Source organism: Notamacropus eugenii, chromosome 7, assembly GCF_028372415.1.
Source record: "Notamacropus eugenii isolate mMacEug1 chromosome 7, mMacEug1.pri_v2, whole genome shotgun sequence".
Lineage (NCBI taxonomy): Eukaryota > Metazoa > Chordata > Mammalia > Diprotodontia > Macropodidae > Notamacropus > Notamacropus eugenii.
The window spans coordinates 116,205,075-116,217,392 of NC_092878.1; the positions used below are offsets into that span (position 1 = coordinate 116,205,075).

At 34.9% G+C, this 12,318-nt stretch overlaps 1 protein-coding gene across 6 annotated transcripts in view; it reads left to right on the top strand.

Annotated features, from left to right (window-relative positions):
* Window positions 1-12,318, top strand: part of CAMK2D (calcium/calmodulin dependent protein kinase II delta) — a 334,877-nt gene that overhangs the window by 245,235 nt on the left and 77,324 nt on the right. For all 6 annotated transcript variants that reach the window (XM_072624938.1, XM_072624941.1, XM_072624939.1 and 3 more), the window contains one exon: window positions 9,163-9,265. In XM_072624938.1, the coding sequence (XP_072481039.1) occupies window positions 9,163-9,265 (103 nt within the window). The remainder of the gene's footprint in view (window positions 1-9,162; window positions 9,266-12,318) is intronic.

The following is a 12,318-nucleotide window of genomic DNA, read 5'->3' on the forward strand; positions in this document are numbered from 1 at the left end:
AAAAAAGCAGTATCAAAATGAAGGTCCCATCCATAATAACCTTATCCATAAGGAACTAACCTTGACAAGAAGAGGAATAAAAGAAGTTTTAAGCAGTGTTATTGACCCAGTTGAGCTTATAGAATGTGAATTTCTAGTGGACTGTGACATTATTTAATATCTTCATCCAGAACTCTCAGTAGTTTGGACAAGAAACAAAGCATGAAAACCTTCAAAAGGAGAAGGAAGCAAAGTATTCATGGTCAGGGGATGGGGTTTGGTTGAATTGATTCACTACTTGGGCAAGATTGTGAAGAAACCAATGGAAGCCACTGCCTCATTATTGACCTCGAGAGTAGAGACTGATTTACTTAAGGAGGAAACATCGAATTTAATCAGAACATTTTCTAGGAAGAATGACTAGAAAAAAGTTGCTTTTTGTATTCTGGATTATCTCCCCTCCCCTCAATGAGCTAGCGTGCTTTAGTTCCTATTCCCTTTTTCTCATTGTTGGAGAAAACAGAGAGATTTTACTAAACACACAAGCAATGTCTCTATTGTTTGTTAATCCTTCAGTAACTATTCCCTTCTTTCCCATGAAATTTATTGGTTGGCTATATTGCCATTTAGATCAATTCAAGATTGCTCTTGATTTTAATAGAACTTCTTTTAAATATGCCAGAGGTAGTTTTCTTCCTATGCCCAAGATCTCTGATGCTTTGCTCTTCACACTGTATTTGGACATGCCCCTTAATAGCCACATGATGGCTCGTATGCCATTATCTTCATATAGTATAACATTTGTCACTGTAGAAAGTGAATTTGAAAGCTATCTGAGGGTGTGAAACATGACTTGTAGGAGTTTACCTCCCTAACAGTACCTCATACGGTATATATGGGGTAGTAAGTCTCTAAGTGGTAGTTAAATGAGCAAAGTTGAAGACTCCTATCTTCTAAATGATTTCAGTGTAAGAAAGATAAGCTAATAGTCATGCAGCATTCATCCAATGGATAAGTAAATATATCAGTTATGCTTTACAAACAGAGCATATATTTTTGGAAAGTGGGATAAATTTTAACTGAAGAGTGCTCAATGGCAGAACAGCTGACTTTGCTTCTAGAGATCTAGCAGACAAAATTGGACTCCAGAGGGGTTATGTGACAGAAAAGAAAAACTCAAGTTAATTTTTTTTCTGAAGCCTCTTGCATTCAAAGATAATAATGTGGTATGTCTATAGTGACTGAGAAACTAGACTTAGAGAAGATTATAGAGAAGAAATGAAAAATCATTCCTAGGTTTAATTGAAATTGCTCTGGTATAGCCAAATTATGGCATCTTAAAGACCCTCTACAAAATCAGTAATGGGGGAAGTAGCATGCTGTAGCAGGTAGCATGTTAAAGTTGGAGTCAGAAGACCTAAGTAATCTTAGACAAATCACTTTAGCTCTTTAGTTAAATGAGGAATTTGGATTCAATTTCCTCTATAAGTCCTAAATCTTGCTTCTTTGATTCCTTTTTGTATATACAAATGTATGTAGACCCATTGAAGTAGAGGTCATGATCTAGAATTTTAGGGTATTTGTTTTAAAAACTATTAAATAATTCATGTGGTTCAAGGGCATCCAATATCCAGGGAGAGTTTGATTAATGCCTCCATTCCCTCTCAACCTCTTTCAAAGACACTGTTAAAATGTCTGTGGAGATTAAACTAAACCAAGTATTTGAAAAATTAAAAATATAGTTTAGAGAATGTGTTGAGGGAAAAAAGTCACTGATCTTCTGTGTCCAAAGAAATCAAGGAAGATCAGAAGGGAGAAATGTTTTCCAATGGAGGCAATGAAGAAACTGTTGGCAAACTTATCAAGTAAAGTCTTTGTTGAAATAGAGGTGACAGAAAAGGGTCAGGGAGAAAGTTTTAAAAGTATACTTTTTTCAAGGTAAAATGTTGAGTTGCTCTCTAAGACTAGCCTAGCTTCAGTTCAAAATATGTAAAAATGATATTTTAAAATGACCATCTGCATGGCTGATGATGCACATTCAACTAAATGTTTTAGTGAACCTGAAAGTACATAATATACTCGGGTTACAATATCTATTTCTTCTTCTGTTTTGAATCCTACAGAATAATTCTTTTTAAAGGAAAAAACATCACTTCGTAGCTAATTGACAAGAGCTCTCTGGGACTTTTTAAAAGTGTCTTGTTGCATATAATAACAATACAAGAGATTTTTGGATAAGAGAGAAAATTTCTTTCCAAGAGAGCTTAATCACAGAGATGCTGAGTCATTTGGAAACTCTCTCCTATGATATACTATGTCAAGGCATCGTTCTTATTTTGGGGGAGTAAGGAGGGAATGAATGACTATCTTCCATAGCAATGATTTCCAGTTAACTAGAGACACGATGGAATCATCAGATTCTGCTGTAAGTCCCTGAGAATGCAGTTGTATTGAAATACTTTGTCTAACCAGAAAGAAAGAAAGCTCAAATATTGTGGTCATCACTTCAGTTTAATAAGTCAATGTCTGTTTAATATGGCTTCTGGAATTATTTGACAAGCAAAATAGCATTTTTTCCCCTGAAAAAATACAAATACATACATATATATATATGCATAATGCATATATATGCATATATGTACATATGTATACATATTACAGTTCAGCTTAAATTGATGTTTTAAGGCAGTGTTAAGTTCTAGGATGGTTTCTGTCAGGTTGCTTTTGTTATGTTTTTTATGAAAAATTGGAAGAGAAGAATATTTTCATTGTTTCCAAGTGTTCTACTTGCCAAAGACAATCCTTGGATAAATCTACTTGGTGACTTCCCCTCTCTGAGGACTCATCTTCACCATTAAGAGAAAAAAAAGTGCTTACAATTTATATTTTTTAAAAAATAATTTATTTCAGTAATGTGTTCTAATTAATTTATAAAATGTATTAATCTCTTTTCATGATGTCAAATTGTGAATCCCAAAGTTTGCAAGAGAATAAAATCACAACCACCTTCCCTTTCTCAGTATAATTTTAGGTAGAGGTTTAATTAAACATATCTATCTACATACTTGGTAAACAAGTTTGCTAAATAATCTCATCCTATTCAAAAGCATATTTTTCTTCATATAGATAATTCATCATATAGATAATAAGATAAACTATGGAAAGCACTTTGAAAACCCTTGAGTGATATAAAAATGGGAACTGTAATACAGAAAAGTATGGAACAGTACAATTCATGATCTTGAGGCAACAACTGATAATTTCCAAATATTCATTAAAAAAGAGATGTCTTAAAAGAAACTCTATCCTTAAAAGAATTTCAGATTCTCAGCCAGTAGATTTTAATGCCACGTACAAATACCTAGCCACTTGTCTCTAAGAGTTTCCAGAGGCTCTCAACAAAAGTGAGGTGGAGCCAGTTTTCCAAATAGCAGCACCATGTGTGAGTGAAGTGAATTTGTTTCCACTCAGATCAGGTTCACAATCGATTTCAGTTTGCTTCTTTCTACTAGTTTTGCTCGCACCTTCATTGGCAAGAAGCAAGAAAGCTGAAAACATTGCAAAGCAAAAGATGTCTGACAAGTAACTTGCTCATTGAAGCACACTGATCAATGAAAAGGAAAAAGAGACTTTTGAACTTTTAGAATACTTGCTAAATGATGCTAGACTCAAATAAAATATAAGAAATAAAATCACTGACTTTTCACAAATTGCCAAAGATGTTGTCCAAGTCAGAAAGGAAAAATACCCATTATTTCATGTAATCATAAATTCAGAGCTAGTGGGAACCTTTGAAGTGTTCTGACCCAAGTCGTTCATTTTATAAACAAAGGGAGAGGTCCAAAGAGGTGAACGATGTGTGCAAAATCAAATAGGTGCCAATTTGCAGAGCTAGGATTAGAACTCAGAGCCTTGGGCTTTGACATTTTTTCTCTACAGTGCTTTGCATTCTTTTCAAAGCAAATACATACATTTCTGAAGTATGATGATTGAAAATATTCTTATTGTCTGGTTGATCCTGGGCAAGTCATTTGTCCTCCATAAATATCAGTCTCCTTGACTATAAGGAATAGTTGGCCTAAATGTCCCTTCTTGATCTGTGATCACCAGATTCCTATAAGTCAAAATAAGCATGTTGTGCTGTTAGTAGCACTAAAGATTCTCATTACTCACATTTATGCCAGTCATTTGTAGCAGTCATTCTAAGTCAAAACTATTGAATTATGGGACCATGAGATTTTGGACAGCATGAAGTAAATGAGGAATTGACCTTGGAGTCAGGAAGAGCTGGGTTCAAGCCTCTCATATGACATATACTGGCTTTGTGACCTGGGCAAATCACTTAACCTCTTAATTCCTCCAGGCAATGCTCTAAGAATCTAAGTTCTGAAATAACTGCTGATCTACCTTGGTATAAGACATTTCCTTACCAGAAGTTAGCTATACCAATGAAAACATGGTTTTGAATTGTGTGTGTGTGTGTGTATGAGAGAGAGAGAGAGAGAGAGAGAGAGAGAGAGAGAGAGAGAGAGAGAGAGAGAGAGAGAGAGACAGAGAGAGAGAGAGAAACAGAGAGAGAGAGAGAGGAGGGTAGGGCAAATCTTCATCATAAATGAGACCCATATTTTGTTTGTTTGGATTTGTCTGGAGGTTCAGAAAGTTGCTGAGTTCTTCTAAACTGATCATAAAGTCAGTTCTCCTTGTTACCCATCTAACCTTGGACAAGACACTAACTTCTCTAGACCTCAGTTGCTCCATATGTAAGATGAGGAGGTTGGACCTTAGACATTCCTCAGATGCCTTTCAGCTCTAAATCTAGGATTCTGTGCTTCTCTAAATGGATAGAGGACCAAGAATTTATCGTTATCATCGAATACCTATCTTTAAGTCATATCTCTTACTTCCTTTGAAGCTACATGCCTGGGTACCTCAGAATCTTTTGTGTAGTTTCAAAGAGTTCTCAAATCATAGTGAAAGAAGATACTGGAAATGTTTGGTGGGGGGGGACTGGCAACAGTTGCTATGTATTCATGGTTGTTGACACTATGAGCAGATGTCATGGAAAAGCCGACATCATTAGGGAGCAGAGGAGCAGATAAGAAGCCTATCTGTGGGCGTGGTGATGGAACAAACTTAAGACACATCTCAGAAGCATTTCCATTTTAAGCTCTTACATAGTAGCCCCTAACTGTAGTTTGTGCTAAATATTTTCATATTTTAAACATCGCCCAACTTATGAGCATCTGACATGCAAATATTCTGCCCAAAACCATGACCAGCTGTGTCAAGGACTAGGGAGGTTTGATCCCATCATAGACTTTTAGAACAACAAGTGGTCACAAAGTGAATGCTATTGCCAAGTAGTTAGTTCAAAAGAGAAGATGTTTCCAGTGTAGTCACTACAGCTATAAGAGGGGAGAGGAATTCTTTTATCCAGAGGTTTAGTTTTTATGAGAATGATCTCACTGTTTTGTAGATTAAAATTATTTTCAGGAATTGCCCGAGTCTAACCACCTTTAGTAACATCATTTTATATAGGAAAATGCATGCTTTAAGATGAAACTAATTTCATGAAGGGAAGCTAGGTGTCTCAGGTGGATGGAGAACTGGGCTAGAAATCACTCATCTTTATAAGTTCAAATCTAGCCTCAGACATTTACTGGCTGTGTAATCCTGGGCAAGTCACTTCACCTGTTTGCCTCGGTTTTCTCATCTGTAAAATGAGCCTGGAGAAGGATATGGCAAACCACTCCAGTATCTTTGCCAACAAAACCCCAGATGGAGTGATAGAGAGTCAGACAAGACTGATATGACTGAACAACAACAAAATTCCTGTTTTTCAAAGAAGTCAGAGAAAATTCATCCAACCTTATAAGCTAGAAAATTATAGTGAGGAAAGCCTTTGATACTGTGGAAAAGCTGATTGGTCTTGTGTATGACCTGAGAACATATCCTAGCTATTCCAATTTACTATTGTGTAACCTTGGGAAAACCATTTAACTTCTCTGGTCCTCAGTTTCCTTATCTGTAAAATGAGAAGGTTGGACCAAATGACCTTTAAGGTCCCTTTTACTATAATTCAAAGGAATCTGCCATCCTGTACTTTTCCTGCATCTTCTCCTTCAGGTTATAATACAGAGTTATTGTTATTACTTATTATAATTTATTATAAAGGAGCTATTAATCTTTAAACTGAACTAAGACTTCTAGAATACCATCTATGCAGAGTAAATATAGACATATGTGTGCATGCAAGCACAAACGTACTCAAATAAACATGTACTTTGATTTAATAGCTATTGTCTAAAAAGATGCATGTAAATCATTTAAAAAATAAACTGAATTATACTTTAATGATCCTAGAGAGACCTATTCAAAGAAAGTGTATGATTAAACTGTTTTTTAAAGTATCTTTTTACAAGATAAACAATTGCCCTACGAATTTCTTAATTTATCTGATTGACAGACTCATGGTTTTAGATGATAAATTTGTCTAAAATATGTGATTGATAGATAGATAGATAGATAGACAGACAGACAGACAGACAGACAGACAGACAGACAGATAGATAGATAGATAGATAGATAGATAGATAGATAGATAGAGGGTAGATAGGGAGATGGGTAGATATAGAGATTTACACACATACATGCACACATATATAGTGCCTTAAATCACCTCCAGTGATAATAATGATAAGCTGCCTAATGTTTTCCAATAGCCTTACCTTTTTCATGTACATAATTGCTGCTGAACAGTCTTCATAGGTACAACATACAGCGCTCTAATCTGAACTGATTTCTTATTTTCCTGGATGACTCACAAGATAATTCTGTGAAGTCTTCCAGGCCTTTGTAGTTACGAATAGATGCCCCAGTCAGTCAAAGTTCATGCATGATAAACATCTAAGGCATTCCATTTATCCTGATTTGGCAGCTGCTTGGTGTCTAAGGGCACACAGCACTGCCCAGAAGGTTCTAGATTTTGTAGTACAATTAAATGCCCTTTATAAAAATTGAAGTTTGTATACAAAATACAATGGCATTTACTCAACACAATCCAATCCCACATAATGCTTAAAAATTCTCAATGATCTTCAAGATGATTGCAATTTTTGCTTCCTGTGATGCTAACATTATGAAATCAATGTGTGGTTGATGAAATAAAATGTGTGTGTGTGTGTGTGTGTGTGTGTGTATCATTGGAAAACTATATGACTTTTTGATGCCTTTGAGTTGTGAAGCAACCAAGATATGGAATCAAGTATTGCTTAAAGTTTTGTGTGGTTTTCTTAAAGTCACTCATTTATTCAAGAAAGTAATAGCTGAAAACATAATTGAAAAGAATACAATTCATTTAGTTTGCTAATTTTAGTCACTAAAATATGTCAAATATTAACATTTTGACATCATTGAAAACTCAGGAATATAGAATTTTATTGGTTTACTTAAACTTCAGAAATGTAGAAATACTTTTCATAACATTAAGATATCTTTAGCCCACACCCTTACTCTAATTGTCACATGATAAGTTAAACGAGAATTCATTTGGCCCTCAGAAATTTCTAAAACTTCCCATTCTTAACAAGTATTTCAAGCAATGCATCTGATGGCAGTGAGCATCAGGAGCCTGAAAGAGTATGATATTTTATTACAATTCTTACTTCCCCATAATCTGATTTATTTTAAGCTTCAGCTAATTTCTTTAAGTCCTTGGTTTATGGGTCTCTGCTAATTTGCATGGCTGACTTAACTAATACATTTAATACTGACTTAGGTTGTGTTTACAAAAGGCCAAAACAACCAGCAGAATAAACCAACTCAGTCAGAAATATAGTCAATGTTGTGAGAAAATAAAATCATTTGTCTTCCATTGAAGGGTCAGCTATTCAGTTGATTGAATTTTGGGGGGATTTTTCAAACAATTGTTTTGGCAATATCCAATCCAATGTTTCCCAACCTTCTTCAGTCTATGACACACCTAGTAATTTTCTGGGACATAGCCAGGAGTGGTGTCATTTGCCACTGCAACCATCTATCAACCTTACCATCTGTATATCCACCCTCTTACACTACACCCTCACATACACACTCACACAAACATGCATGCGTGTAAATACATTCATGAACACAATGCATCTTCCTCCTGTCCACACTGGTTGCCACATATGCATCACACATCATCCTTCTTTCCTTTATTGCTGCCATTTCTACCGTTTCTAAATATTTGGCCAAAATTCATCCAAGGGGACAAAGAAGATCTATACCTTGTCATGCAGTAATGGTATATATGTTTTAAAGAATCAATGTGTCTTGATGAACTGGTTGGGAAACAATGGTGTAGACACAGCCTCATTCCTAGATCAAACTGTCAGTCCTAAAATAATGATAAATAGCTAAAGAAATTATTTTCCTTGTGTTATTCTTAAGAAAATGTATTGAAAAATGTTTGACTTTTCTTCTCAGAAAAATTAATACTGAATTAAAAGTTTTAGTTAGAATTGAAGATGATCTAATGCCCTCAACTATAACATTTGGCAAATATCAATTTTAATCTTCTCTTTAAAGAACAGATTCTAAAAATAGCAACTTAAGCATATAAATTAAAAGCAACATGAGTCCATGAGAACTGTACAGAAATTGTCTAGAAATATCAAGGGATCAAAAATATCACAACTGAATCCAAAATGTTTTCATCAGCTAAGATTCAATTTGTGCTAAAATTCATAAAATGGTTTGCCAAATGTCTATAGATCCAAATCTTGTTATAATTTTTGCCAAGTTTACCACTTCTGAGAACATTTTTACCTTATAAAAAAATAAAACTTTTAAATAATATCTATAGTCTACTGGTCCTAAAGGAGCTTTCAGATGCATGTGAGTAGGTCAGAGACAGGTGCTAACCTTCATCATGAAATTTCCCCAAGCTTATCTTCTCCTCCATCCCCTATGCTCTTCAGTATGGTTATGCATTTGTCTGAAACCTGCCCACATGCCAGTTCACAATGATTTGCTAACCATATTTTCCCTGAGATTTTAGGAATGACATTCTCCTCTGGAGACAACAATGCATGTGGTTTTTTTTCTCTCTCTCTTTTTTTTTTTTTTGGTTCAAATATTGTTAATTATTAGTGGTTGCTTGAAGTGTGTTCTTATCTGATTTTTTTTTCTTTCTAAATAAAGCCTGAGAACTTGCTTTTAGCTAGCAAATCCAAGGGAGCAGCTGTGAAACTGGCAGACTTTGGCTTGGCCATAGAAGTCCAAGGAGATCAGCAGGCATGGTTTGGTGGGTAAACTCTTCTTCAATTCTTTATCTGTCTAATACAACCTGCTTGAAATTAAATTAACCATTATAAGGTGGCTGAAGTTTTTTATCATTTTTGAGACACTGAGATTTTGTCAACCACCTCATTTTATTTAATATGAAAATATAGAGAGAGTTATTTTATAATTCTTATGAGAAAATGTTAGTGGGAGGAAAAAAGAATCAACTTTTAGATTTTTTTTTTCCTCCACAACCAATTCACTGGAGAAATAGGCCCAATGTCAAGATTTAAATGGGAGAAGTTCAGTTATTTTGTAAGCCAAGAAGGTTGGGGGAAGGAGTAGGTGTAAAGGAAAATGATCTTGGCTATTAACAAATGCTACCTAAGATATATGTGGTAAAAATAGCTCAATCCCCTGGAGCATCTCTTCAGAATTTTTACAGAGTATTGAAAATGTGTACCTTTTTGTTGTTGTTATCATTGTTTTAAGCAGTCATCTTAGACCAAGGATGGGGAATCTATGGCCTTGAGGCCCTCTAGGTACTCAAGTGCAGCCCTTTGACTGAAGTCAGAGGTGGAGTGCACTTGAGGACCAAGAGGGTCACGTATGTCCTCGAGGGTGCAGGTTTCCCACCACTTTCTTCAACATTGATATAACTACCAAATTAATTGATCACTTCTGCCAGATAAAATCTTCCAATAAAGGAAACACTCATACTGCTTAGATCACAGTTGTTAAAAAGAGTATTAGAGATAATTTTAAATGTCTTCAGGCTCTTTTATGTGAGAAGAATGTGTTTTTAATATCATCCTTATGTGTGCAAATAGTAGACCTCCATAAATAATAGCTGAATGGATACATCCTCACAGTTGTTTTTAATAAGAGTTTGGTAAAGTGAGGAAAAGAAGGGTTTTTTCCTCTTGCTTCATAAACTATTTTTCAAGGACAAAAAGCTTTTCTTCATTTTATTTCATCCATAAGATCTCTAGCCAGCCTTTTTTCCCCACCGAATTCACAACTTTTGAACAACAATTGAACTGACAGCTACAAACCAAACCAAAAAAAAAAAAAAACACACCAAAAAACCCTTTTCTCCTAAAAGCCTGTGGTGTAGAATAGCTGCTTTGAAAGTCATAAAAAAGGGGTACAGAGGTAGGGATTTCAGCCTACATAGGCTGTGCCTACCTGACACCAGAAGAGGCAGCCAGAAACCTAAAAATGTAAATCTACCATATGTTACAGCAGCATTATTCCACATAAAAGGGGTCGAGTTTATTTTTCCTCACAAAAGTTTTTTGGCATCCTGAAGATACAACTTCCAAGAATGAATATGTACAGGAAAAGGAACAAGAAGGAAAGTCAAGGAGAGAGGAAATTATCTATAGATAGGTTTAAATCCTGAGGTTTCTAACCATATTTGCAAATAGCTACCGTTTTCATACTGAATGTTTTAGCACCCACACAGAATTTTCCTTGCCCACTCTTTCCTTCCTATCTACCCAAGCTAACATAGGTAGTTCTTTCTTCTTGTAGAGACTATGCCACCAAAATTCCACTTCTTACTCTCTTGACATCTGGTATGCTGAATTCAATTCAACGTTCAGTAAAAATACTTCAAATCATATGTGAAAACCTAATTCAGAAGAAGAGTTTCATTTGGTTGCCTCTAGATCTCTGGGAGCCTGGAAGCATAAGTTGATAGGACTTAGGGCTACATTAGACCTTAGATATCTTCCACTTCAAACCATGCATTTTACAGATGAAGAAACTGAGTCCAAAAAAGTGAAGCAACTTGCCACTAAGTCACAGAAAAATAGGAAGAAAAAGGAGCCTAGGCCATTGAGGAAGAAGAGGATGATGATGCTATATTGAGGGTAGACACTGGAGCCATAAATAATTATTATAATTTCTGTAGAATTATAATTATATATATTAACAATTAAATTATGATCATCATTATTTCTCTTGCTATTATTATTATTATAGCATTTTATAACTCTTTAAAATTTGCAAGACAGTTACAAACATTATCTCATTTGATACTCATAACATTCCCTGGAAGATAGGAGCTATTATCCCCATTTTATAGATGAGGAAAATGAAACAGGCAAAGGTTGAGTGATTTTTCCAGGATCATATCACTAATAAGTGTCTGAGGCTAGATTTGAACTGAGGTCTTTCGGAAGTATAGTAGATTAATCTTTCAGAGATTCAATTCTTATATTAAAATCTTTACCAACTGCTTGTTTACCAAATAAAGAAAAAACTCCTTTACTTGGCAGTCAAGGTTCTCCATAATATAGTTTGAATCGACCTTTATGATCAATTTATTATTTCCCCTATTTAATGGCCAAAGTAGACTCTTTGGTTTTTACTGCTGTTCAGTTGTTTTCAGTCCTGCCTGAATGATTATCGATTCCCCAAACATCTTGTTGGCTTCATGGTTGTACCCTGCCCCTCTCTCTATCTCCTCCATTTTTTCCTGTTGAAATTCTAAGAAAGAGAGAAGCATTTTCCACAATATATGAAAAAAGGACAAAAGAAAACTTGGTATAAAATATTTTTTCAAATAAATATTCCATGAGTAAAAGATCTACTTTTTCAGTTTAATGCTGACAGTTTTTTTGGTTTTTGTTTTTTGGTTGTTTTGTTGTTGTTGTTTTTTTTTTTTGTTTGTTTGTTTTTTTTTTTTAGTAGCTATGGTTTCAGACAGGATGAGGAGAATGAGTAGAATGAACCATGGAGGTAGAGTCAGGAAACTTGTATTCTTATTCCACTTTTGACCTGTTCTTGTCACTTTGGGCAATTTACTTTACTCCCTCAGAGTTTAAGTTTCTTTAACTCTAAAATGGGAATGGTAATACATGGACTACTTATTTTAGAAGGCTGATATTAAGAAGGTGTGTTGCAAACCTTAACAGCCACTAGAAATGGGAATGGTCTTCATAGCATTAACCTTAATATATAACTGTTGATGGTGCCCAAGGATATAAATTGTTTTAGGTACACTTGAAAATAAAATTATTAAGCCTAAGCTTCTATCTTATTTAATTTCCCACAAACACAGATTCT